Raw genomic sequence first — 27675 nt, 5'->3', positions numbered from 1 at the left:
GTGATCGTGAAAACATTGTATATAATGCGAAGCGTTTTGTCTTTTTTGCTAAAGTGAGAAAATGCTTACGCTAAGATGAACAAATTTTAGGTGTGGGATACAAAGACTGAGTGCACACTTCAGGAGGAAGTAAGGAGCGATGCCCAAATCCCCACAGCCGTTGCCCTGGGTGGGGAATGAAGACCTCCCCGCCTGCTTTGTGGTGCTGTACTTCTGCAATGTTGTACAGTCAATAGGCCTCACTCCCATAGTCAGAAAGAATGTTTTTATTCTTCAGCTGCAAAATTTGAAAGTGAAATTATTTCATCAAGCATTTTCCCTTTCAGATTTGGAGAAGCCACAGGTAATTGATGCATAGAATTCAAGGGCACAGGAGAAAGGGTTAATGATGGGGAGAGGCTGACAGACGTGGGACAGGCAGACCTGCTGGTCACCTCCCTTGGAAGTCCCGAGAGCCTTGACTTGTCCCTACAGACGGTACCTCTGACTTTAACATACCCTGGAGGTGGGGGCAGGAGAAGGGGCCAAGTTCTTTGTGGGCTTGGTGGATTTCCAGATGTGCCCCGCCAGAAGCACTGAGTAGGAATGAAGTGGCCTGCGTGGCCTGGCTGGCCAGTCCTGCTCCATGGGTCCCCTCTGCCCTACCTGCCCCCTTCCCCATACCTGGGACAATATTCCAGGAAGCTCCTGCAGATGGGGGAGTTGCTAAAGCTGGACTTCCACTTGGACCAATCAGCTCAAGAAAGGAAGCAGAAGGCAGGCAGCCAGCAGGCTCAGGAGGCACCCAGGGAGCCCTGGATTGGACTTGGTTTAAGCTGCTGAGCGGCTGGGAACTAATTCCTGCAGGCCGGCCTCTCCATTTCATCACACAGGGACATTCTGGGGGACGCATGTTTTTTAGGAACACAGAAAGACCTCTGGGGGTAAACAGAATTCTGGCGGTCTTCCTCAGGGGTGGGCCTTGGAAGGCGGAGTCCTGAGCTTTCTAGGTGGGCTCCAGCTTGCTGGCGATCTTCTGGGTAACCTTGCTGAGGGCCTCCTGGAACTGGGGGTGCTCATCCTGCACCTGGGTGAGGATGGTGCTGAGCAGGCCCAACCGGTCATTCAGCCGCCTGTGCTCCATCAGCAGGGATTTCTTCGAGCGGAACAGGAACACGTACCTCCCGTCAATCACAGCCTGCAGGTGCTTGAGGCGAGTCTGCAGGGCCACAATCTCCGAAAGGTTCTGGGTGGGAAAGAGACCCCACGTCAGGCCGTGCAAGTCGGGAGGACACCTGCTCTACCGCAGTGCAGAGCCGAGGGAATGCCAAAGAGGAGCACCGTGCCCAAAAGAGCCCAGTCTCCAAGTTCAAGGTGCGGAGGCTATCCCTCCCAAGGGAGCCTTGTTCACCGTCGCAGGGAGACATCTTTGACACTGCCGTGTGTCAGGCCTGGTTCCAGACCTGTTCTGGTCTCCATGGCCCTGGCTGAGTCCTCCCATCTCACACTCACACCACCGTCCGTCCAGTAGGAAAGCCCACTGGCGGAACTTCTGAATGGGATGCAGAATCCAGAAGCTTCCCTGGGTGGCTGCCCCAGTCCGTGCACACTCCAGCAGCAGCCTCCTGCGTCCACCCTTGACCCTTCACCCAACACCCTCCAACAACAGGGAGATCCTGCCAAACACCAAGTCCCCTCACCCAGAGCCCTTCATTATCTCCTCCTCAAGTTGCCAAGAGAAAGACCCAAAGCCAGGATCATGCGCCTCCAAGGCTACACACACCAGAGTGTCCCCTTTGCCTGGGTGGCTCTGTCTCTCCTGGCCTCCTTCAAGTCTCAGCTCAAATGCCATCTTCTCCATGTGGCCTCTCAGAACACCCCACTCAAAATCTCAGTCCCCCATTCCACCCTGATGCCTGACATTCTTCCTCTGCTGAATTTTCTCCAAAGAATTTATCACGGCCTAACACACCCTGTCTTTTTCTTTATTTATTCTGTTTAGCCTCTGTTCTCTTGCTCCCAGCATGTGGTCTCTGGTGAAGGGTGGGCGGGCATTTTGTCTTTCTGCTCTGTCCTGCAGTCCTGGCACCCAGGATGGGCCCAGCCTAGACTCAATAGCTATCGATATTTGCTAAGTGAAAAAAATCAGAGAGTCACAAACATGTGAGCAGCTGGTGGTGCCATCAGCCTGGGCCTGCCTGGACCCGAGAGGCCTTCCCTGGGTGGCACCCCCTTCTCTTGCATGTGGCGCACCCCTCTGCCAGGGTGCCTGAGCCCCAGTGACCTCCTGGCTTTTACCTGTCGCTTGAGGGCCACCAGCCGGCGGAGGTCAGCCTCCAGCGTGTCGGAGTCCGCCTGCATCATGGACAGCTTTTCCTGCTTCTCCAGGAGGGAGCTGCTCATGAGTTTCTGAGTCTCTTCCAGCTCTGAGATGGTCTTGGTGCACTCCTCGTTGGCCTGGGAGGTAAGCAGAACCTGCTGGGCCCTGCGTGGCCCTCACGTCTCGGACAGAGGAGTGCCAGGCCAGGGCCCGGAGGACGAGGAGGTCCTGGTGGGGAACCGGGAGGCACGGAAGGCAGGGAGGAGGGGGACATGGGACAGGGAGCTGCAGAAGGGATGGATGCCAGAGAGGCTGGTGCCACAGACGAGGGGCGAGGAGGGGCCTCTGCCTCGGCGCCTCGGAGACTTCCAGGGACTGCCCCACGGCACTGGAGGGCCGCTCCCTTCCCCTCCCGAGGAGGAGGCACAGAGAGGAGGCCACATGCCCCCCTCGTGAGTAGAAGAGAGGGCTCTGAGGCCATGTTCTCAGGTGTCCCCAAAGCCACCCACTGTGCAGAGCCACGGCTGCTGTCCCATTGAACCCTTTGCCTACAGGGAGGCAGCTCCTGCCCCTCCTCCCAGGGCAGGTGTAGAGACGCAGGCTCCACAGTGCCCAGGGCCCACAGCTGGTCAGCAGGGGCTGTGGGCCAACCTGGGAAGTCTGAGCAGTCGCCAGGGAAGGGGGCGCTGGGGCAGCACTGGCTCCACCCCTCCGCAGGCAGGGCACACACAGGCTCAGGGGATGTGGCTGGGGGGACAGGAAGGCGGTCCCCGGGAGAGCAGCACAGAGCCCTGCTGAACACGGGCCAGCTGGGGGCCACCACGTCTTCACTCAGAGGCTCCAGCAGGGGCCCTGTGTCCCCCTCGTAAAAAGATGGTGGCCAGCCCCAGAGGCTGCAGGGACTCCTGTCATCAAGCAGGACAGACTGGTGTGTCCATTGCCAGAGCTGGCCTGCTGCCCCCTCGTCACGTCCCTGTCACAGCCTCAGCACGGCAGTCCCGACTGCAGCCCTGGACTGAGTTGCTGAGAGCACTCGCTGACAGGTGGATGGTGGGGGCTGGGCCGGGGTCCTCAGGCCCTGGGACAGGTGGGCAGGCTCCTCAGGGGGCCAGTGGGTGGGGGGGCATTGGGGCACCTCCGGATCCTGAGGCCGCGGGTGGGAAAGCACAGGGGGGCGTCCAGGCCTTCCCCCGCTGCCCACCTTGTGCACGTCCCTGATCTTCTTGCGCAGCTCCATCTGCCTGTGGCGGAAGTCCGTCCGGGTGACCGCCTTCTTGTCCATCTTGCTCTGCCCCTCGGCGTGGGTCACGATGGTCTCCCTGCGGGCCACGGCCAGCTCCATGTCGTGGACCATCTTCTCCTGCTGCTTCAGCAGCTGCCCGTGCTTGACCTGGGCACAGGACAGAGGGGCTGGGCGGGGCACAGCTTGTCCTCCGCCGCGGTCCTCCCACCCGGGACGGGAAAGGGGCGTTCCTGAGCAGAGCCGGTGGCTTGGTTGGCGGGGCCAGGCTGGTTTCTTGGATGTGACAACGACGTGACCCTGAGGGAAGCTGAGTGCTCTGCCTGTGGCCGGGACGGGTGGAGCTGGGAGGGTCGACCTCAGGGCACAAGGGACTGTTCTGGAGCCACAGAACCCTTGGGGTCTCGACTGTGGCTGTGGCCACACAGGCGTGTGCCTGGGTCAGAACCCAGAGTCATCTTCCTTTTTCTTTCCTGCAGTCCTGAAGGTGGAACTGGGGGCTCTGACTGAGCGGCAGCCCCAGCCCTTTTTATTTTTACTCTGAGACGGGGTCTTGCTAGGTTGCTGAGGCTGGCCTGGAACTAGGATCTTCCTGCCTCAGCCTCCCAGTGGCTGGAATATGGGGGTGCACCATGGCACCGAGCTCAACTGTGTGTTAAGATAAGCACATTTTACTGTAGGTAAAGATAGGCCTCGACAAGTGGACTTGGAAGAAACACAGCCAGGTGCGGGGGCCACACCCGTGACCCCAGCGGCTCAGGAGGCTGAGGCAGGAGTTCAAACCCAGCCTCTGCAATTTAGTGAGGCCCTAAGCAACTCAGTGAGACCCTGTCTCTAAACAAAATACAAAAAAGGGCTGTGATGTGGCTCAGTGGTTAATGTGGCTCAAAAGAAAGCTAGCTAGCTAGCTGAACAAAAACCAGAACCTGGAGTTGGAAGGGATGTAACCACCATCACGTGATTTTGAATACTCATCTGGCAGGCCGTGTTAGGAATGTACTCCTGGGGATGGGGACTCAGCCCAGTTGTACAGCGCCTGGCCTTGCGGGAGGCCCAGGGTTCCACGCCTAGCAGCACTGAGTGAGTGAGTAAATGAAGACGTTGTTTAAAACACGAATTTGCCTATCGGTAGCCTCCTCTTGGGAATCCAGTGCACAGGAAGATGGACCGGGTGTCACCTAACACGGTGTGAGGGTTACTTTTTGTCACCAAGGGCTGCCCAGATAGCTGGTGCCCACGACCCCTGGGGGTTCTGTGAGGGCGTCCTGCAAGAGCCTGGCCTGCCGGTCAGTGCACAGTAGAGGTCCGCTCTCCCTGGAGGCGGGCGCTGTCCGCTGGCTCGGCACTGGCCGGGCACCTGCTAGGTGGTGCATGACCGTGGCTATGCTCTGTGGGATCTGCTTCTCGGGGGAACCCTCAGGGTTTGGGGAAACCCGACCCAGTGTGTGAGAACTGGCTGCTGAAGGCAGACGGTGCCCGAGGCTCAGGAAGAGGCGGACAGACCCGGGACTGCCCCGAGAGCGAGCTGGAGGCACCCGAGACAGTAGTGTATCTTGGGAGGCAGCAAGACAGGGTCCCTGCACCCCAAGGCAGGAGGAAGGGGTCTACACGCTAAGCTGGACAGAGAGGGCCGGGCTGTGGCCAGCCAGAATGTTCCTGGCCTTTCTCACACATTGCGAAAGCGCTGGTCGTTAGTGAAGGAACAGCCCTGGCGCCCGAGGCCGGTACACCGCCTGGCCGACTGTCCTACGACTCTGCCAGACCTCGAGAGGGTGGGCTGAGTGCCAGGGCCAGCTGGCAGTTACGTTGGGGATGGCTGTGCCACGTCAGGATGGACCCCGGGACCAATACCCATGTGCTGGGGCAGAGGGACCCCGGGAAGCCTCCTTCAGCTCACGTGTCTCAGTTAACTGTGGGGCAGGCACCGTCCACTCTATAACTGCCTAAGAACGCTGGTGTCTGTATTTAAAATAGAGAAGTGGAGGGTCACATGGGCACTGTTTTTGTTAAGGATGCGACTCCAGAGGGCAGGATGCGTGGGGCAGGTCTGAACCCAGCAGGCCCCTTGCCCTGTGGGGCTCGCTCAGCCACCCTAATGGGTAGGGGCGGGGGGCGGGAGGGGCGCTCTCTGCTCCCCGGGATGGGGAGCTGGCTCCCTGCAGCAAATGCATGGCTTCTGTGGTTTGGGACACAAGGAAGTATTTTTAAAACGACTTTTCAGGAGTGCATGCATCTGAACTGAAGAGCGGCTCGTCAGCCAGAGGGATCTGTGTTAAATGACACTGTCACAGTGGCATCACGTTATTCTTATCAACCCTGGGGCTTTTCTTTTTGGTGGTACTAGAGATTGAATCCAGGGGTGCTCAACAACTGAACTCCATGCCCGTAGCCCTTTTGATTTTTTTTAATTTTGAGACAAGGTCTCACTAAGTTGCTGAGGCTGGCCTCAACCTTGTTATCCTTCTGCCTCAGCCTCCTGAGCCTCTGGGACTGCAGGTGGCCCACCCCAGGCTTACTGCTTGAAGGCTGGGAGCCTGAAGCTCATTGTCAGCCTTTTAAGGTAGTGAAGTCTGGATTCTGTGAAGGACCAGATGGCTCTCTGAACACTTTGTCTTGCGAGTTTCTTCTTGTCCCACAGTGGGACATGTCTCATTAGTGGGTTGAGAAACTGTCTGTGAAATACCAGGCGAGTGCCTTGATTGCTCCAGCAAGAATGAGGTTGTGCTTCTTGAAGTCACGTGTCCATGCACCGCAGGCTCAAGGCCAGCCTGGGCAACTTAGTGAGACCCTGCCTTAAGTTTACAAAGGGCTGGGACGTAGCTCAGTGGACAAGTGCTTCCGAGCACGGGCAGAGCCCGCAGTTCCAGCCTCAGGACCAAGAAAAGAAAAAAAGGCTGTGTCACTGTGCATGTCCTGTGTTGTTCTGTGATCTCTGCTGGGCAGGAAGGACACAGCGCCTCGGGCCCCGAGGTGAGGCAGGTCTGGGCCTGTGCAAAGCCTGCATTTGGTAGGAATTTAGGTCTCTGTGCAGGAGGGAATCTCAGGCATTGTCACAGCCAGGGTGGCCAGGCAGTCCCCCCAGTGGAGCCAGGGCCTCGGCCTGGTGTGGTCCTGGTCCACGGAGGGATGCCTGCCGGGCCCCGCCAGGGCTGCGGCCCCGCACCCACCTTCATCCTGTGGATCTCGGCCTTCATGGTGCGGATCTCTGTCTGTCCTGTCTCAGAGTCCACCGAGGAGCGCATCTCTTTTGCCAGTTGGATTTTTTTCTCCCAAAGCATGATCTGGTGTCTTTGGAGGGAGGAGAGGCAGAGTGAGGGCTGGAGAAACCAGGGGTCTTCTCCCAGGGCCACATCGTGTGGAGCTGGGAGGCACAGGCTGCAAGGTCACAGCCTTTACTCTTTGGCCCCCCACAGAGAAGATCTGCCAAGCCTTGAGACAGACAGGCCTCCGGCAGGTGGGGTGACAAGGAAACAGATAAGGAGGAGGAGGAGAGAAGATGGGGAGGCAGGAAGAGAGTGTGAAGGTCTGACTGAGGAGTTGAGGAGGAAAGGCGACAGATGTCACCCTAAGAGGGAGTGAGACGCCCGTCGGCCCGTCCGTCCGCCCGAGGAGACCTGCGGTCTAACAGCTGTAAAGTCTCCAAGGAGCCAGCCCCCCAGGCACTGGCCACGGATGGCTTTATGCGTAGATTATGTTAAACTGCTGGAAGAGATGATGGCTTTGCGATTCACCCGCCTGGATGAGGGATTTGAATCACGGTGCCTACAGACAGCGCCCGCACAGCACCGTTCCCAAGGGAGTGGACAGAGCTTGAAGATCCCTGGTGGCTCCAGAGGAGATCCTGTTCCCCTAGTCCTGGGACTGAGCCCCCCCTTTTTAAATCTTGTTTTTTAGGTGTGGTTGGACACCACACCTTTATTTTATTTAATTATTTTCATGTGTTGCCGAGGAGCGAACCCAGGGCCTCACACGTGCTGGGCGAGCTCTGCTGCCCAGCCCCAGCCCAGCCCAGCCCTTTTAATTTTTTCTTTTTCTAATTTTGAGACGGGGTCTCACTAAGTCACCCAGGCTGGGCTCCAACTTGAGACCCCCCCCCTCGGCCTCCCGAGTAGCCGGGACCACAGGTGCGCACCACAGGGACACGTTTTTGTCAGAAACAAAACTGAACCAGAAAGAAATGCATCTGCGCAGTGGCTCTCCGGTAAAGAGAGTCGCTTCCCCCGACTCTGCTCACTGGGCTGTGGTCTGAAGTGCGCAGACACCGTAAAAGTAACGGGCGTGTTTTGAAGTTTATACCAAAGACAGCCACTCGGTTGGCACCAAGGGTGGTGGGCCAGAGCCCGGCAGTGGGTGGGCGCCAGGACGCTCCAGGCTCTGGGATGGTGGCCCTGGAGCAGAGCGGCGGGCGGGGACTCACTCTGCCTCCACCAGGCTGTTGAGGACGGTGGCCTTGTCCTCCTGGAGCTGCTCCAGCTTCTCCTGCATCTCGATGGTCTCCCTCTCGGCGGCCTGCGGAGGGAGGGTCAGGACACGGAGGCTGGGGCCAGAGGGGCAGGCCAGCCTCCTGACCCCCCTGGAGAGGACCCCAAGGCAGCACGGGAGCTACATCTGAGGGAGGACGCCCACACCAGGTCCGGGCCGGGGTGTGACCTTCAGCGAGCGCACGAACTCCGTCTCGGCCACCAGGTTATCCTGCTGCAGCTCCTGGGAGCTGCTCCGGCTCTTGTTCATGAGCAGGTTGAGCTTCTTGAGGTCGTTGTCCAAGTCCCTCATGTGGCGCTCAATCTCCTTCTGCTCCTTCTTCTCTTGCTCAATCTTGTCTGCAGCAGAGAGCAGATGTGGGGACCAGCAGGCTCGGGGACCTCCCACAGCGCAGGGACACCCAGGAAGGGAGTGAGGGTCTGCGGCTCTGGAGCTCCCTTGGTCCCCTGGTCCTTCCTGGAGTCCACCTAGACCTGACCCTCCAGGCTGGGGACAGGACAGGTCTCTTTCTGGTGCTGAGGTTCCCAATCCTGGTCCTTTGAGGAGCTGCGGGAGCCAGGCTGGGAGGGCGGGTGCCAGGGAGGAAGGGAGAGAGGCTGGGGGCTCCCTCCCTGAGATCCTGCAGGGTTCCTTGCACAGCGGGGACTGGGGTGCTCAGGGATCTCCAGGAAGGGCAGGACTTTGTCCCCAGACACAGGCATTCTTGACATTAACATGGAAAACAACACCGTCCAGCTGCCCCTGGGGTCCTCTGCCCTCCCTCCACCCTGGACGGCCAGGGCCTGGTCACCTGACGCTCCACCATCTGCCCCTGCCCAGTGGACCTCAGCCCATCGGCATGGTCTGCATCTCAGGCACCTGGCTTTCCCCATCTGTGTCCACCTGACAGCTCCCCAGGGCAGGGGATGGGAGGGGAGGGCAGGGGAGGGCAGGGGGGAGGACAGGGGAAGGCAGGGCAGGGGATGGGAGGGGAGGGGAGGGCAGGTCAGAGGAGGGCAGGGCAGGGGAGAGCAGGGCAGGGGAGGGGAGGGGAGGGGAGGGAGGGGAGGGGAGGGGAGGGCAGGTCAGAGGAGGGCAGGGCAGGGGAGAGGAGAGCAGGGCAGGGCAGGGCAGGGCAGGGCAGGGGAGGGGAGGGGAGGGGAGGGAGGGGAGGGGAGGGGAGGGCAGGTCAGAGGAGGGCAGGGCAGGGGAGGGCAGGGCAGGGCAGGGCAGGGCAGGGGATGGGAGGGGAGGGGAGGGCAGGTCAGAGGAGGGCAGGGCAGGGGAGGGCAGGGCAGGGCAGGGCAGGGGATGGGAGGGGAGGGGAGGGCAGGTCAGAGGAGGGCAGGGCAGGGGAGGGCAGGGCAGGGCAGGGCAGGGGAGGGGAGGGGAGGAAGGGGAGGGCAGGGCAAGGCAGGGCAGGGCAGGAAGGCAGCAGAGCCTTTGAGAAGGGGCCAGGCAGAACAGCCCCCAACCACTGGGCAGCATTTCCAGTAGAGACTTCAAGGCAGGGCTGACCCACCTAGCTCCCCAATCCAGGACCAGGGACTGAGAGTGTCTCAGCAGGTGGCACGTGGGTGGGTGGTGGCCCAGGAGGCCCCTCCCATCCTGGTCCTCTGGCAGACCACTGGTCTCAGGTGTAGTGTGGTGGAGCCCCAAAGGCCAGCTTTCTAAGCCAGCTGGGGGGACGGGGTACCACATGGCTGAGCAGGGGCTGTGTCCCCAAGCTCCCCGGCCTTGTCGGGTCCCACAGGCCCCTCTCTCCAGGAAGCTCTGAGGTCCTCGACCTCAGGCAGTTTCTCGGCCCTGACCCTGTGACTGTGAGGTCAGCGGCCAGTCCCCTGCCCTCCCTTCCCTGGGGGCGGGCGGGCGCCACAGGCCACTCACTCTCGGTGCGAAGCTTCTTGTGCTCCATGATGCGGATGTCCTTCCTGAGCATGTCCAGGGCGGCCACCTGCTCCTCCCGCTCCTGCGTGACCTTGACCAGCTCCTGCTGCAGGCGGAGCCAGGTCACCTGGGCCTGGTTGACACTGGCATTGTGCTCGTCCATCTGCTTGGTCAGCCTTTTGATTTCCAGCTCCAGGGGCCCCAATTCTTCCCCCTGAAAAGCACACGTCAAAATGTGGAGCGAGCTTCTGGGTGAAGGCCTCTCTTTGAGTGGGCTGCAGAGTCTTGGATTTCTGCTCTGGGGGCTCGGGGGCTCTCAGGAGGGCTGGGGGCCTCCAGTTTGCTGGTTTTGAGGCCCCAGGTCTAAGCCCTAAGGAGCCCTCGTGGGTGTGGCTCTGGTATTCAGGGGGCTTGGGCCGCCAAGGCTCAGGTTTGGCTCCTGGGGATCCACCGGGTTTGGGGGATGGAGGAGCCAAAGGGCAGGAGTTACCTGAGAGCTGGCCGGCCACCACCCGGCACTCAGGGACTCCAACACTCGGAAAGGTGCTGGGGTTCCAGTACCCGGGCAGTGGGTACAGTCCAGCCTGACACTCATTAGACCACTTCATTTTCAGCAGCAGTGGCCAGCAGGTCAGATCCAGCCCCCGCCTGTCTGTCTGGCCCTCAGGCCATTAACAAATTCAAAACTAGGCTGCCCTGCGCTAGGTGCCAGGTGAGAAGGCACAGGGTTCGAGGTCCACCCTGCCGGGCCCTTCCCTCCTGGGGGCAGGGTGGAGCTGAGTGGCTGGGACTGGTCAGTCGCACCCCGCCCTTCCTGCCTGGCCTCTCACCCCCGTCTCCGAGACCATCTGCTCCAGCTGCTTGTTGAAGAAGTTGATGAGGCCCTGCTTCCTCTCGATGAGGATCGTGCGCCGGGCGATCTCGTTCTCGCTGTTGGTGATGAGGTCGTTCACCCTCTTCACCTCCTTGTCCAGCTCGCCCAGCACCCTCTGATGCATGTCCAGCCTGCAGTTGGTGTGGGTGATGTCCAGGGTGGCCTGAGCAATGTCGCCATCGAGTTTGGAAAGATGCGTCACCTGAGTTGGTGAAAGGAACTCGGTGAGCATGATTCCCAGGGTTCTGGAGGAGCAGCCGTCCTGCGGCAGTGGGGGAGGAGGACTCGGCCTTCCCGCAGGAGCCCACGTGTGGAATTCTCACTAAGAGAAAGGTACGTGGAGGGGCGAGGTCAGACCCACAGCAGCACAGGCAGGACGCGGCATCCCTGTAATTCCACCCAGGTCCACCGCCATGCCCACCTGGGAGCTCTCCTCTCCTCCAATCTTATGAGGCCCCTCCTCCTCCCGCAGAACAGAACCAGGACCACACTCCACTTATTGGGTTGTAACCCGCTCTGGCCTTTGGCAAATCACTTCTGATATTCTAGGTCATGTGCTTACATTTTTTTTTTTAGTTGTCGATGGACATAACACCTTTATTTTATTGATTTTTATGGGGTGCTGAGGATCAGACCCAGTGCCTCGCCCACGCCAGGCGAGCGCTATACCACTGAGTCCCAGCCCCAGTACGACACGCGTGGTTTGGTGACAGCGTGTGAGGCAGCCATGATCACCAGATGGCCATTCCTGACCACCAGTCCCTACTGGGGCACTGTGTTGCTGCTCTGGGCGGCGGGCCGACACCAGGGAGGAAGACCAGACCCCTGCCTCTTTGAGCTCGCAACCTGTTATAAATGTTCCTAAATAACGCTGCAGAAAACACCAAACTTCTTTTGTATTCGATGGGACCAATGTCCTTCCATTTTACTGAAAAGCTGGACAGGATTCTGGACAGAAAAGATCCTTCTGTGGGGCACAGGCCCACTCAGGCCCGGGGCGCCGGCTTCTGGTGGCCAGCACAGGCCACCGGGCAGGCCAGGGCTGCACAGGCTCCCCGCTGCCCCAGGCCTCACGGCCACCTGCCTCCTGCTGGGCTCTGTCGGGAAGAGTCAGATTCAGGCTTCCCTTCCTGCAAAGGTCACTGAGAGCTCAGCACCACCTGGTCCTGGGGACAGGCAGAGGCTGTTGGCTCAAGAACAGGGTCCTCCTCCCTCTCAAGGCCCAGGGCTCCTGCCGACTCCAGCCCTCCTGGGGGCCACCTGGGTCTCTCCTCTGTGACCCCTACTGGCTCCACGCCCCACACTCACTTCTGACTGTAAAGCCCAGACCCCACCCGCCTGGCACCGAGTGTCCAGCCTCTCTCGTCTAGCGGGAATGGCTCGGCCCACTGGCCCTCTGTGGAGCAGCCGGATGCCCATTTCTTCTGGCAAGGCCACCCTGAGACAGGGTCCCTGCAGGGGTCAATGCCTGTCCACGCCCCTCTCTTCCTGCTCTCCTGCTAGGGGCTCCGCTTCCTGGGCCCTTTTCAGCCTCTGCCCCACAGGCTCCCTCTGTCACCAGCCAGGTCACCCAGAAAGCTCTGCCTGCCCCGCTCAGGCTCAGGCGGCTTGTGCTCCTCAGGAGACCACCCTGTCCTCCCCCAGGACAGCGGCACTGTCCCCAGTTAACTGCCTCCACCCTCCTTGACCCCTGCTCACTCCCTCTGATCCTAACTCTTGACGGCATCCCGTCCGTCCACCCTCTGTTCACCTTCCCAGATATGCCCTCGCCTCTGTCCTGCCCTGCCTGCCCCCAGAGCTGGGCTTTGGAGCCTTCAGACAGTGTCCCCTGTCATAATGGACGCATTTGTTGGTCTGAGGCTCTTTCCTGCCCTCTTCTGGACACAGGTGGTAGCACATGCTTGGCCCTGGCAGCTACCCAGGAAGGAACAGGGCAGGGACCTGGGATCTGCCGGGCTGCCACCCCGGGGCCAGGCAGTCTGCCTCACTCTCACCCACCATGATCCTCACGGGCCCAGAGCACCCAGGACCACCTGCTTTTCCCGCCCGGTGGTTGTGGCCCCTGCTCTGCTCCCAGGGGGCTGCCATGTCAGCTGGGCTGTCCAGGAGAGACCCATCCAGGCCCCTGTGGCCACCTGGTTCCAGCCCTGTGTTCCCCACTTCCTGGGTACCATCAACCAGAGCCAGCGGCCCTTCTCCTGGGGTGTCTGGGGTGGGTGGGTGGGGGCTGCTGATCAGGTGGCTGCAGCAGCCTCTGGGCGTCCTCCACAGGAACCTCCCCAGGGCAGGACTCCCAGGGTCACAGCATGGGCAGGGGCTCCCCAGGACCCACCATAGGAAGAGCCAGAGAGCAAAGAATTGAAATAAGGAATCTTTTCTCTAAGGGCATGAGGGACCCCCAACAGCCGCTGAGACCCCAGTGACTCACAGCTGGGGGTTCCCTGTGCCGTGGGGCTCCACGGCACCCCAGTCCTTGGGTGGTGGTGGACAGTGATGCTCCCAGGCAGCGTGGTATCCACCTAAAATGCTCATGCCCTGGGCCCAGGACCCTGGCTCGGGCCATTGCCTTCAGAAGGGTAGACAAGGACTGTACACAGAGCGCAGAGGCGGGGCTGTGGTGGCGTTGAGCCTAGAAGCAGCCCAAAGCTTCCAACAAGAGCACTCCTGAAGGAAGCGCGGAGTGTAAGGAGGAATGAAGAGTCGCTGGGCCAAGGGTACTCAGCGGCATGGGATGGCACTGTGCGAAACCGTCGCTGCAGTGGAGGCAACCATGCAGCATCCACGCACTGTCCCCTGTGTCACCGTCCCCTGTGTCACCGTCCAGCAAAACAGAGGCCATGTGTATGGGGTGTGTTCACGCGTGTGTTTGCAGGAGTGTGTGTGTGCGTGTGTGTGCATGTGTGTGCGTGTGTGTGTGCGTACGTGTACACGTGTGTGGGCATGTGTATGAACGGGGGCGAGTGTGTGTGTGTGAGCCTGCACTGGTGTGTGCGAGGATGAGTGTGTCTGTGCACAGAAACGTTTCCAGGAGGGAATGGCGAGGCTCTGAGAGGGGCCATGGTGGTAGGGTGAGAGGTCCCCTCTGTCACGCCCTGCCGCCCTTCCGTGCCCCTTTGTGGGCACCTCCCGTGCCATGTGTGGGCATCAGGAGACCCTGGCCTCCACACCCACTCTCAGGGAGGTGCTGCCCTACCATGTTGGTCTTCTTCTTCTGCAGCTTCAGCAGGAGCTGCTTGAAGTGTTTGGTCATCTTGTTGGAGGTCATGTGCTCCTGCAGCTTGTCCATGATGGAGGCGTCCATCCTGTGCCGCAGGTCCAGCTCCTGGTGGGTGGTCTGCTGGATACTCTGCAGCTCGCTTGTAACAGCTGCGTGCTCCTGGAAAGGAAGAGCCAGGGGTGGACAGTGCCGCAGGGTGGACCCGTGAGGGCCGGCTGGGGCCTCCGCCTGCAGCAAAGGGGGGACACCACGCACCTGGTGGCCCTTGCTCAGGGCGTCCTCTGTGTTCTGCAGGGTGAGCCTGTAGGTGTTGAACTCGTTCTGCAGAACCTCGTGCTTAGCCAGGCACTGTGTGGTCAGCTTCTGCAGCAGGCTGGCCTCCGTCTCTGTCCGGTTCAGGACGCTGGCCAGCTTCTCGTTCTTTTCTTCCTCCTTCATGATGGACTTCCTGTAGGCCTCCAGCTCGCTGTCGAGGGACTTGGCTTGGTGCTGGCATTCTCTGCAGAAGGCCAGACGGCACAGTCAGTCACCCGCGGGACAGACATCGGGGACCGAGGCACGCAGCCACAGCCGGCTCCGAAGACCTCACCAAGTGGACGACAGGCAGAGAAACGCGTCAGGAAACAACCCTTCTGACCGAAGCCCATTTGACTGCTGTTTCCTAACACACCCACAGAACCACGACCACTGAGAGCCCACGCGTGAGACTCCGTGTCGTAACCACGGGAGAAGGGAAACAAGGGGGGGCAGGCCTTTCCTGGGCTCCACTGCCCGCCGTCCTCCTCCCTCACAACAGCCCTAGAGAGGAAGCACCATTCCTGCCGGAGTCTCACGGGCGGTCAGCAGGGTGCTGGCCCCCACACTGCAGCATGGACCATTGAAGAGACTTGCAGTCAGTGGTGTGGCTGGAGGAATGTGAGGTGAGTGCCTCTAAGTTCTGTGGCTCCCTCCCCTCAGCCTCCCACAGTGGAAACGCCTCCGGTCAACATCGAGTCTTGAAGATTCTGGACAACGGGGCGGAAATCAGACACAGTGAGTCTTGGTTGTTCTTTTACAAAATTAGTTTGGCAATTCTAACTCCTTTAGGTTTCCAAACACATGTTGGAATTAACTTATCAGGTCCAGGGGGAGGGGCACTGCCCACTGCGACTGTGGTCGCCATCCTTCCTGCAAAGCCCCAGTTATCAGCACCGGGTGGTCTGGCGGAAGCAGTCACAGACACCAGGGGAACACAAAGGATTCCACAAACACAGCATCAAGGAGAGAAGCTGGCCAGGACCCCCCAGACACGGCAAAACGCAGTGGAGTGGACGGCACTCCTGACCATCAGAGCCACCACCAGGAGCCCGGGCGGAAGACGGAGAAGGCCGCCACAGGCCCGGGGCAGGCAGCACCCCCATAAAAAAGCAAAAACCAGAAAAGGAGGAAATTGACAAAAAATTCAGACCTCCTTTTGGGTTTCTTCAGAGACACTGTTAAGAGAAGAAAAGATGAGCCACGGACCGGAGGGAAATATTTTCAAAACCCACATCTGAGAAAGGACTAGTCTGCAGAATATAAAAAGAGCCCTCAGGTGGACCACGCAGTTTAACAAGGAGCACCAGGCGGTTCTGCGGATGGCCACAGCGCACGGGACCCTGGTCCCAGCGCCGTGAGAGCAGCAGGGCTCTCCTGTGCTGCCGCTGGAAATGCCACCGGGAACCAGCGTGTGGCAGAGGCCGCGGTGTCTCAGTTTCCTCAGGAGCAGCTTGACCCTCGGCCACCCCCCCACCCCCCGGGCGAAATGGCGCAGCCACAGGTCGGGATCAGGTCGGGATCTGGTCAGCCCTGGGAAGCACAGACCGCTGGTCCTGCACCCAGGGCGTCCGGATGCATTAAGCCCCCATGCATTAAGCCAAGCCACCAGCAAGGGCAGCCCCTGTCCTCCCACAGAGGGGCTTCGTGGGGCGGAGCCGCCTCTGCCTGGTCAGGACTGAGGGGAAGGAAGTCCCCAAGGCCAACCTTCTGCTTCCCTCTGGAGCAGTGTGACAGCTGAGTCCCGCGGTTCAGGTTTCCCCTGCACATTCAGGACAGCAGGCCAGACCCCGAAAGCTACCTGGAGAGCAGCAGAACAGGCAGACGGGGAAGGCCAGGTGCTTAGAACAGAGCCAAACCTGCCGCTTGCGTCTGAGACACAGGGGGGCATCTTAAGGTGCTGGCCCCAAGACCTGGGAGGTCTCTGGGGAGTCGGATGACCAGGCAAGAGTTAAAGCGCGTCTCCCTGTAGGGTGAAGAGGTGTGCAAGCCACTGGAGAGACAGCGCATCTTGGCGGAACCCGCTGGAGGGATTCACTACCTGAAGCCATCCCCGGGCAGCCGAGAGGAAAAGGCCACCCAGCGGGTGAGGCTGCGGGACTCCTGCCAGCCGGACAGATGGCCAGGTGCTCTGGGTGAGAGGCAGAAGCAGAAGGGGCCAGGGCCTCGGTGCTCCACCCCCAGGTCCCTGGCAGCACCTGTGTCACTGCCCCATGTTCTTGCCACAGATGGGAGCTGGCCCGTCAGGGAGGGAGCCTCTGTTCAGACCTTCATATTGACTTTTCATGATGCACGTGAGGAGGGGGCATGTAACTGACCAGAGGACAAAGGCTCCTGGTGAGACTGCAAAACTGCTTCCAGTCAGTGGCCTGCTAGGCCCAGGAGGGGAGCCAGCCAGCAGTGTGGCCGCAGGCCTGCAGCCTGACCAGGAGTGCCTCCATGTCTGTCTGTTTTCTAAATGTCCTGCAGGCCTGCACACCCGAGGGCTGACCGCTGGTGTTCGGGAAGTCCTGAGTGAGGCCGCTCCCGACCTGTTCAGCGGCTCAGATTTCCCTCTCCAAACCTTCTGGGTGCAGAGAGCGCCTCTGCGGTCACACCTACAGTTCTCACAGTGGCCCCTGCCCTTTGGAAAGGCTGACCATGTTGTGGGGACGGAGGCAGGGGCTGGGTGCACAACTGCAGGGCGCAGAGGCCTTGAGCTCCCTGGGTGCCGGCGAGTGTGCACTGTTTTGCTGAGACGTTCACTCGACACTGTGCACAACCATTTTTAAACACCAGATGCCTACTTTGTTCACCGATCCCGCTGGCACAACCCTAAGGTGTGAAAATGTGTTGAACTGTCAGAGCACTTTGACACACTGCTGGTGGGGATGTGACAGTCACAGTCATCTCTGGTGACGCCTGCAGACCTCTGTACCCTGGGACCCAGGGTGTGAGAGAGCGCACGCTGCACCCTGCACGACAGAGCATTCCGGGCCTGGTGACACACGGCAACCCCGTGGGAGGGACACACCAGGAGCCCTCAGGAGCCAGGGTGGACAGCAGAGCACAGGAGCGGCTCTGAAGGGTGCTGGGGAAGCAGGTGCAGACAGTGCGCGGTACCGGGCGGGGCAGAAAAGGAAGGCCACCTGGGCCTGCGTCCCTGGCTCACAGGGGAAGCTAGGACAGGAGACACAGGCAATCAGAGCCTTGGTGTATGGGAGGACACTGGGGGCTGCCCTGGGAGGGGGCTCAAGTCGTACATGGTTTTGCAATGTTGTTAACCCAGGTTCCATGCTATCCATTCAGAAGATTAAAAAGATGGGTAGGGTGTGGCCAAGCTACATTTCTAAGGACATGTAGGGACGGCCAGGGGACGAGTCAAGGGGGACAATTTGCAGAGAGGACACGGTGAAGTCCTGGGGGCACAGGAAGGTCACGGAGATGTCGCATTCCCCAGGGACCCAGGCCACCAGGCTGGGGGAGCCGCCAGTGCTGAGCCCTCTAAGAGACCCTCTGCCGCGGCCTTACTCAAGGTCACCGGGCCACTAACGCAGGTGGTCAGATGGCCTTGAGCACCAGCGTCAGCCCCTGCAGGGCAGGGAGACTCTGTCCAGCCACAACTGGCCTGGGCTCCTCTTCAGACAGAATGCTCCAGAGGCCCCTCAGCTTTGTTTTGTTGATGGAGGGAAGAGGAGGAGCGAGGACTTTTAATCCAGCATGACTCATGTTGCATTGTCTTTTAAGAACAATCACCTACACCTCAGCATTTTAAAAACCACAGCACCTGGGGTCTCCTGGCTGCCCCCACGGCACCAGGCTTGCTGCGGGCAGAGCCTGCGCTCCTCGACCCAGGGCCCGCTCTGCACTGCCCCCGTGGGTGCCAGAGGTGGCAACGACAGGACAGCCGTGGCGAGAGCGTGCCGCGCGGGAGCCACAGGCCATCTCCAGAACCCAGCTTTCCGGGTCCCAGGTCCAGAGGCCCCGTCCCTGGGTGGCTTTGGGCATCCGCGTAGCACCCCCGTCTCCAACATCCCCGTCTCAGAGCCACCTCCTCCCGCCCTTCCATGGGAACGGAACTGGGGATTCTGGGTGGATGGGAGGGAGGGGGTTTCTGTGCTCTGGAGGGGAGGCTGTGTCCCGGGGTCCACCCTTCTCTTTCCCTTTCCCTAATCCTGCCAGGAAATCTGAGAGGAGCCTTGCCGCCCCAGGGCCTTCGAGAGCGGGAACCTCGTGTCCCTGGAGATCCGGGGACCTGGAGAGGTGGGACTGAGGGGGCCTGCTAGACCGCCCCATGCCCTCGTGTCCCCAGCCCGCCCGCCACCTGGCTGCTGCTCCCGGGGACGGCTGACCCCGGTGTGGCCATACCTGAGGGCCTCCGTGATGGTGCGGTGCGCCTCGTTGCGGTGCTTCATGCCCACCAGGCTGGTGGACCACTGCTGCAGGATGCGCTTCTTCTCCATGTTGATGGCCTCGATCTCCATGCAGGCCTGCCGCGGGAGGGGCCGCGGGCACAGGTGAGGGCCAGGGCTTCTCGGGAGCCGCCTCTTCCCCCCCTCTGCCCTCTTTCTTGTCACGCAACAGCAAGGGGTAACAGGAAGCCAAACGGGCTTCAAGGAAGCCTGGAATCCCTTCAGGCCTCTGGCAGGGGCTGGGGTGCTTGGGGCTGGGAGTCCCCGAGGCTGCCGGCTGCCGCCTGGCTGGCCCAAGTGTGTTCTTTCTAACAGGGGTGGAGCCTGTCTTCCCAGTGAGGGGTCTTCATTTTATCTATGGCTTTTCTAAAGTATCAACGTGTTGTTTGAGTGTGTTTTAGTAGTTTCCTTGGAATGAAGTCCAAGTAGTGATATTTGGGGGAAGGGGAGTGATTTTGCTACAAATTAAGTGTTGTCCTCAATAAGGGTCCTGACAGCAGGGAGGGACCCTGTGTGGAGGCCCGGGGTGGAGGTCCAGGGTGGAGGCTGGGCTTCCCTCTGGCTCCTCGGCCCTAGCCAGTTCAGTGGGGATGGCCCGCCTTTTCCATCAGCTGATCACTGGCTTCTCAGTTCACCAGAGGAGCATCCGTGGCACCTGCTGGCCCAGGAAGGAAATTCAAAGACCCTGGGAGGACCCTGTCCTGGTGGAGCCACACCAGGATTGGAGGCAAAGGTGCAAACAGGCTTCAAAAAAGCAGAAACCCTGCAGCGTCGCCCCAGTGCGCTGGATTCTGGTGATTCTCCAAGCCTCCTCACACCCTCTGTGGTGGGCAGTGGTCTGTCCCTCCCCAAGTCATGAGGAGATTCAACCCCCACGCTGGATATCAAGAGGAGGGACCAGGCGGGACCTTGAAGGTGTGACTAGGGCTCTGCCCTCACAGGTGGAAAAAGGCTGCAGTTCTGGGGAGATTTTGCCCATGAAATCTCGCCCAGGGCCTCAGGCACCCTGTTCTCACCTTGGGACGCTGCTAGCAAGAAGGCGGTCCCCATATGCAGTCCCTTGACCTTGGACCAAAGATGGTCCCCAGATGCAGGACCTTGATCCCAAATAAACCTCTTCTGCAGAGCCTCCGGGGTGAGGTGCTGTGCCCTCAACAGTGGAAAACAGGCTGAGACAGCCCCCGCTGACTGAGGTCTGTCTGCATGTAGCTCACGGGGTCCTCGACTGCGGGGTTCCATTGCCGCTGGGGTCCCTCCCGTCCTTTCTGTTACGGTTCTGCTCTGGGTGATGCTGAGAGGCCCCTTCAGCCCCGGATTATATAAAAATTTCCTTTCACCTCCTGGTCCACTCCCCCTGTTTAAATACTTGATTCCCCCTGGAACTTGCTGTGGTGGCGGGTGTGAGGGAAGGGCTGATTTTCCCTGGTGACCGCCCATGAGCAGACTCCACTGGACCCACATTTTCTGTCGGCTCCCTACCTCATTCCAGTGTTTTAGTACCTGGGGGGGGGGCGGCACCAGGGTGACCCTGTCCCAGTTGGCCCAGGACTCTCTTGGGTTCAGGCCCACGTGCTGGGAATCCTTCCATCCCAGGTATGGGTCAGCTGGCTGCCCCACCGGACCTTCCCTGCCCCGATTCCTGGCTGGAAAACTCCAGAAGCACTTTCTTAACCAAGAGGCTCAGCTTCCCCTGAGGTGTGAATGGAACCCACCCTGGGTTGATGGTCTTCCCGGGTGAACAGGACAGACGGCTTGGCGATGCCGCACCCTCCTCCTGCCACCCTGGACCAGGCCTGCTGTCCCTCCTTCAAGTCCCCTCTTCTTGTGTTGGATGACTTCTTGAGTCATTCCTGCACTAGCGAATGCAGACAGCAACTCAGGTAGACCCCGGCCAGGTCACTTTGGTTCCTGGTGTTGACAGCCGCAGCTCCTACCCAGGGGCTCACCTCTGTGACCCTCCTCCTCCTGGGGCAGACGGTGGCACTGCCTGGGAGTGCCGGCCACCAAGACTTCAGTCCTCTGCAGAAGAGGTTGGCAGCCGGCTCAGGACTTGCCAGGGTCCCCCAGCATTGGAAGTGCCTCTCTTCCTGGCAGAACTCCCACGCCCTGTCCTAAGGCCCCGGGGTACCTGCTGGACCCCACCATGGGCACAGCCAGGGGTTCCCAGGGGCTAAAGGAGATGGGCAGATGGGCAAGGCCCGGCCTTCTGACTCTCTGGACTCGCGGCCGGTTGCAGTCACTCGTCAATGGTGGCATCAATAGTGGCACAGCCCAGAAGACTCCAGGGCCCAGGAGTGGCGTGTCTGGGGTGTTCTTACCTCACTCACTGCTTTCCTTAGGATCTGGGTGTCCTCAGCTTGGGCAAGGTACTGCGCCTCCAACAGAGAGATGTCGTCTTCCAGCTGGCTGGTCCGCAGGGTGAGCTGGTCCACGAACAGGTCCTGGGTTCAGGATGAGAAGGTGCTCAGAGAAGACCTGTCCACACCCGAGGACCACTCCACAACCCGACCCAAGTCAGCGCCCAGGCTGCCTCGTCCTCCCCGCTGGCAGGGCCCCGTGGGCAGCCGAGGGAAGGTTCAGAGATGACCAGCTGCGGGACCCGCGGCGCACCTGCTTTCTCTTCTCCGCCTCGGCCCGCGTGCGCTCCACCTCGGCCTTCTTCACCACCTGCTTCATCACGCAGATGTCGTCCCGCACGTCCTGGTCCACGTTCTGCATGTAGAAGAGATTCAGGGCCAACCTCTCCATCTCCAGCTGCAGGGCTGCCACTGCGGAGACAGGAGCGGCCGTCAGCTCTCCATCTCCAGCTGCAGGGCTGCCACTGCAGAGTCAGGAGCGGCCGTCAGCTCTCCATCTCCAGCTGCAGGGCTGCCACTGCAGAGTCAGGAGCAGCCGTCAGCTCCTCCCGCGCTTCGCGTGGCCTGGAAGGAGGGGAGGGGCAGCACCCGGGGACCCCCACCATCACCCGGCAGGTCCAGGGAACATGTTTCCAGGTGGGGCTGGGACTGTGCTTGAACCACAAAGACCCAGGCTTTGACCAGGGCCAGTGCGGGCCCCAGGGTGAGGCGGGCCCCCAGGCTGGGCCTCCAGCGGGCAGTACTTCCCATCCCCACTCAAAGCTGGAGAACAGTTTTTATCTGTGTTCCCCCAAAAGACTGGACCCCAAGGAATAGATTCCCTTTAAGGAGAGTCCCATGAGATGGATGGTGAGGATGGAATGGCCACCTGTTTGGGCAGCTGTGCCTCAACACAGAATCGCTGCTCCCTGGCATGGCGTGCGCCAGGGCAGAGCGCACCCACTAGAGGCTCAAGGCTGCTGGGTGGAGACGAGTCGGGTCAGGCGCCCTCGAAGGACACAGCCCAAGCTCCAAAAGAAGATGCTTCTAAAGGCCCAGGGACTGTGGGATTTCCAGCGCTGTGAACGCTCGCTGCTGTCTGCAGGATCCGGAGACAGGAGCAGGGCGGCGGAAGCCCCGCAGGGAGACTGGCCGGCTGTGTGTCGGGGCTCCCAACGGCTGCCTCAGGGTTGGGTTCTCGTCAGTGTGACGGTGAGGCACCGGGCAGCTCTCCTTGGACCTGTGGGGTGACAGTTCCACCAACGTGGACGCTCCTCATCCACGATTTCTCTATTTCTCCTCTTCTCCTGCTCACCACTCCCTTCCTCTGACGGACTGTTAGGCCCTGGAAGGGAGCGTTCTCTTCTCTTCTGGGTCTTTATCCCTCTCTCGGACCCACTGGGCAGTCTCTGTTGTGGTGACTGCCAGTCACTGCCCTTGGTGATGGCGCCCAGGGCCTGGCACTGCCAGGCTCCACCTCTGAGCTACGGCCTGCTCCCTTTCGCACAGTTCGCTGTCATCTGAGATTGCTCCTGCCAGGGAGCACGGGTGTGCCAGGGCGTCCATGCTGCGTCTGGGGAAGCACTGCCTGACTGTCCTTCAAGGAGATGGAGACAAGGGACCCTCTGCGCAGGGCTGAGCTCTGCTCTGGATCACGGACATCCTGACCCCTGGGCTTCTCCGAATGTGACTGCACCTGGACATAGCGCCTTTAAAGAGGTGCCAAGGCCAAGTGGGGCACTAGGGTAGCCCTGGCCCAGCCTGTGTTCTCAAAAGAGATCCAGACCCAGAGGGGTTTCCCTGAGAGACTCAGGAGGAGAGGCCATCGCACACTGAGGAGCCACCGGAGGAGCCAGCCCCACAACACCACCATCGGGGACGTCCAGCCCCCAGGGCTGTGAGAAATGAACCTCTGGTTTCAGCCACCGGTCCGTGGGACTTGGCATGCACTGAGCGGACCACTTCACCACCTTCACACACCAGGCGTGCGTTCCACGCGTCCCTAAGAGCACCCATCCCACCCTCCTCCGTGTGAGCAGCTAAGTCAAGGTTCATTCCCTGTTAGCCGAGGTGAACCCACTCTGTTTTCGCACCAGGGTCTTCTCCCTGAGTGCCCTGCCCGCCTGTCTCCCTACCCCTTCTCCTACTGGAATGCAGGTGGTCTGTACTGGCTCCTGGGAGTTCCTTGTGTAATAAAAACGCTGTGGGCAGGATTTTCAAATGGCTCCCACATCTCTGCCTCTTGGGGCTACTCTGTGATCGTGCTACTGACGCCACAGGGAGGTCACCGGGTGGCCTGGGCTGGCAGGTGACCCTCTGAGAGCCAGTGTTCCCTGAGGATGGTGGTAAAGGGGAAGTCACAGCGGGAAGGATGGACAGTCTCCAAGGCTGGCTGGGAGGGGAGGGTCTGGGTGGCGTCTGCAGGAGCTGGGCACAGCCTTGTGGCAGTCAGCAGAGAAGGGGGCTCAGCCTCACAGGTGCAGGGGCCTGAAGACCCCCAGCGATGGGAACAAGCTCGGGAGCAGAGTTCCCCGGGGAACTTCACTAGGAGGACGGTCACCACAGCGACTTGGCCTTGCTGGGTCCTGAGTGGAGCCTGGACTGCGCGCCAGACCCTCTGACAGGTGCAGCTGGGAGCCAGCGCATTTGTGGCTGTGTGCTGGAGGGCTGGATGTCGTCACTGACGTCTCAAGGGCCTTGTCCCCATTTGTGATTCTCGACAGGGACGTTTTCAGCTCTTCTGTAATCCCACCGGCCCAAGCCCTCCCCTCCGGCCTCTGCTCCACATCGTGCCTGCACCCCAGGTGACGAGGGATGACCGGCATGTTCTCCTGTGAATTCTTAAATCTTTACTGTACCTGAACTTATCTCCCTGGAGTGGGAACTACGGAGGACAAAGCACTTCTTTTTCAGAAGATGGAGAACTTTCAGGGGGCTAGGTGCGGCTCCGCGGCGGGGCGCTTGCCCAGCACGCACGAGGCCCTGGGCTCCCTTCCCAGCACTGAAAAGAAACTCAGCGACTCCCGCAAAGCAGCCAGCGTGATTAGGTGGCCTTCAGCAGCTCATTCCAAAGCGCGTTCGTTCGCAGGTGCTCTCCGCCGAGCTGGCCGCTCCTCCCTGGAACTGCCCGCTGCTTTCCTCCCTCCTGTTACGCGGCAGAGTTCCAGGGAGCCTCCACGCTTGACCAGACATCTCCTTCGTGATGTCTCCTTTTCCAGAGGTTCTTGGGTACTCTTGTGCATTTAGACCTCCAAGGTGATTTTCAAACCAACTTTCAAGGCATAGAGCTCTTTATGGTGGAAATGGGACCCCCTCCAGGAGACGGGACCCTCCAGGAGACGGGACCCTCCAGGAGACAGGACCCCCTCCAGGAGACGGGACCCTCCAGGAGACAGGACCCCCTCCAGGAGACGGGACCCCTCCAGGAGATGGGACCCTCCAGGAGATGGGACCCTCCAGGAGACGGGACCCTCCAGGAGACGTTACTTGGAGGAGAGCAGCGCTGTAACACTTAGCTGTGTAGATGAGGCGGGAGGGAGCGACAGAGCCCTCCTGCAGCTGCTCATATCTGCAGACGTACTCTTCAGGCAGGACCCCTGAACCAACCTCGGTGGTGGCCTGGGGCTGGGGTGGTGGGGTGGGGGCACTTCTCACAGTGGAGATCTTCAATTCTGAATGTTGTTTCAAAGTAAGACACTGGCCCATCAGCTCAACCTCACCAGAAACAGCCCAACATGGGCCTTAGCTGGTGCCGCACTAAACTTACTATTAACTTAGAGAGAAGTGACATTAGCACCTTCCCGTGGAGCCACCAGGTTGCTCCATTCGGTGAAGCCTGCTCCGCGTCATCCATTAGCATCGTTTTCCTCCTGACGGCTCACCCCGTTCTTGGGGACTTGTTCCCCAGGGTCCTGTGGCTGCTATAGCTCCTGGGGATGGCATCTTTTTAAATCATCCTCCCTAGCTGAGTGTCACTTGTGTAGAAGGAAACTGCACATCTGGCTCCAGTCACTCCGTGGAATTCCTCTCCCATTAGCTTTTGACCGTCATCACCGTCAGTTACCGTCAATCTTTGACGCGATTCATTTCCACCACCTGCCGCATCCGGTCTCCCGGGCCCCTGGCTCGGCTGGGGCCTCCTGGCAGGCACTCAGGGGGCACTCAGGCCTGGGTGGACTGGGTGTTTACCAAGCGCCCATTTGGCGTCCATGCAGAAGGCCTCTTTTCTCCTCTGGTGTAACTCAGCGAGTTAACTGGGCAGGTTCCCGGTCACGCGTTACGCCTGACGTCCAGAAGAGAGCCCTCCTTGGTGGCCAGGCGCTTCTCTTCTCGGGTGCCGCTGAACCTGACCTGTGTGCATGAGTGGCTCCAGGGTGCGCTGGTTCAGCGGTGGTCAGCAGCGCTGCAGGACAGGCCTGGAAAGTTCCTCAGATTTCTGCCCCTGGAGGGCTGGGAGAGCAATCAGCGCCTGCCCAGAGCTGGAGTCAGCCATGCGCAGACGCTTTGAAATAAGCAAGGCAGAAGTTCCCTGGCATAGCTCTTGGTCCCACGCTGTGGCTTTGTGTCATCTCCCTTTGTTCTTCATCCAACAGGAAGGGATTCTGTCAAGTTTATTGGTCATTTTATTTATTTATTTATTTATCTATTTATTTATTTATTTTTAAGAGAGAGAGATGAGGGGGAGGGGGAGAGAGAGAGAGAGAGAGAGAGAGAGAATTTTAATATCTATTTTTCAGTTCTCGGCGGACACAACATCTTTGTTGGTATGTGGTGCTGAGGATCGAACCCGGGCCGCACGCATGCCAGGGGAGCGCGCTACCGCTTGAGCCACATCCCCAGCCCCAAGTTTATTGGTCATTTTAAAAGTAACTAGTTCTAAGGACTGGATGCCCACTGGGGGTTTCCAGTCCAGGGGGTATCCAGTCCTCAGAACTCTGGGCACCGCCGCACTGCTCACTAGGCTGCCACGCTTAAAAACAGAGGAGAAGGAGAGGGAAGGGGAAACGGAGCAGAGGAGAAAAGAAACAAAAGGAGCCATGCCTGTCTGCCCCACCAGACGAGTCAGGAGTCGGGTCTGGCTGGAGGGGTGCTCCACCTCTCCCTGGTCCCTCCAGGGCCAGCCTTGACCAGCTGCTGCTCCCTCCTCGGGCACTGGAGTCCTCCTGTGGAGATGTCTGAAGCGTCGTCTCCTTTTCCTTTGGAACCTGAAGATGTCAGCAGCCGCGTCCAGCCATGCTGATTCTTTTTTTTTTTTTAACATTTATTTATTTTCTTAGTTCTTGGCAGACACAACATCTTTTTGTTGGTATGTGGTGCTGCTGAGGATCGAACCCGGGCCGCACGCATGCTAGGCGAGCTCGCTACCGCTTGAGCCACATCCCCAGCCCCCATGCTGATTCTTAATTCCACTGTCCTGCTGCGGAGGTCCGTCATTCCCCATCTCGTGCCAGGTCTGAGCATCACTGGTCACTGCCTCTCACCTCCTGAAGCTTCTTCCTGAACCCTGACTCTCCCAGCTCTCTCCCTGCTTATCTCCTTCTCAGTTCGAGGGCGGGTTCCTCAAATTGGCCTTCCGTTCACAAACTCAGTTCCAACAACATTCACTTGCTTGGTGCCTCTTTTGGGAGCTGTTTATATTTTTTAATTCCAGGGATCATTCTTCCTAACCCTGTGTTCTCGTTTACCATGCCATGTCCTCTGAAATCTCACACAGGATACCCACTGGTGTGTGTCTGCTGCCAGATCTGCTCCGCGTCAGTGGGCTGCGCTGGCTGCCAGCCCCAGGATGGCTCCTGTTTTGATGGGACGGTTTAGTGGCTCATGTAGGTGACAAAGGCATTCAGGAGGGGCCAAGCACCAGGTGTCACCTAAGGGCCAGTGCATTGGCAGCAGCCCTGTGGCCAGGGCTACAACTGTAACTGAATTTTTGAAGCTGAGAAGGATAAAAGTGTGCTGACTGCGGCCATCCCCGCCAGGCTGAGTGGCTTCTGCTCCTGCCCTCATCACATGTGTCTGGCTGTTTCCAGAAGGGCCGAGGCAGAGAGGAGCTGGCCAGCTCCATGGTTCCTGGCTCACTGTAGGGGTGAGCTGGGGACAAGTGTCCCCCTTCAAGTTCCACTACAGTCCAGACGTGGCTCCTTGCCTTCAGTGTGGCTGTCACCTTCTGTTTTGTGTTTTGGGTTGGTTTGGAGGTAACGAGGAGAGATTCTTGATAAATGCTGTGGTCTGAATGTGTCCTTCAAGGGTAGATGCTGGAAATGTGACCCCCAAGGCACCAGGGCTGGTGGGGTGTTCAGGTCACCAGGACCCACTCCTGACGGATTCCTGCCACTCATGAAGGGCTGGGGGTGCCAGGCCCACTCTCCTGCTCTCTCCCCTCTGCTCTGCTGCCTTGGGGGATGCTCACTACACAGGTGCTGGCCCTCGATCCGGGAGCTCCCAGTCTCCAGAACCAAGAGCCAAACAAACTCTGCCCACTGCTGACGGCCCCACAGACTCTCCAGCAGAACCACAGACCTGGACCTGGAAAGGTCTGGAAACCCCTCCTGAATTTCTCAGGGCTCAAAGTATTTCTTTCCAGAACAGGTGGATATACCTAAGGTGCTATTTTCTTCCAGATTTTTTTTTTAGGCGATTTCCCTGTTACATTAGTGTAGCGTTGACAAAAAAAGTTGGG

The 27675-nt window shown here is 59.7% G+C and overlaps 1 protein-coding gene across 1 annotated transcript in view; it reads right to left on the bottom strand.

Annotated features, from left to right (window-relative positions):
- Positions 1–985: 985 nt before the first annotated feature.
- Ccdc40 (coiled-coil domain 40 molecular ruler complex subunit) overlaps positions 986–27675 on the bottom strand; it is a 36424-nt gene continuing 9734 nt past the window's right edge. The window contains exons 8-20 of the mRNA XM_026408439.2: positions 21274–21431; positions 20982–21104; positions 18620–18741; positions 14234–14477; positions 13955–14137; positions 10718–10963; positions 9888–10101; positions 8190–8359; positions 7957–8048; positions 6707–6827; positions 3501–3689; positions 2278–2436; positions 986–1225 (exon numbers count right to left, since the gene is read on the bottom strand). Coding sequence (XP_026264224.2) covers positions 986–1225; positions 2278–2436; positions 3501–3689; positions 6707–6827; positions 7957–8048; positions 8190–8359; positions 9888–10101; positions 10718–10963; positions 13955–14137; positions 14234–14477; positions 18620–18741; positions 20982–21104; positions 21274–21431 — 2261 coding nt within the window. The remainder of the gene's footprint in view (positions 1226–2277; positions 2437–3500; positions 3690–6706; positions 6828–7956; positions 8049–8189; positions 8360–9887; positions 10102–10717; positions 10964–13954; positions 14138–14233; positions 14478–18619; positions 18742–20981; positions 21105–21273; positions 21432–27675) is intronic.

This window comes from Urocitellus parryii, chromosome 7, assembly GCF_045843805.1.
Source record: "Urocitellus parryii isolate mUroPar1 chromosome 7, mUroPar1.hap1, whole genome shotgun sequence".
NCBI lineage: Eukaryota > Metazoa > Chordata > Mammalia > Rodentia > Sciuridae > Urocitellus > Urocitellus parryii.
Note: the sequence above shows the minus strand (reverse complement) of the source record. Positions and strands in the feature narration are given on the sequence as shown.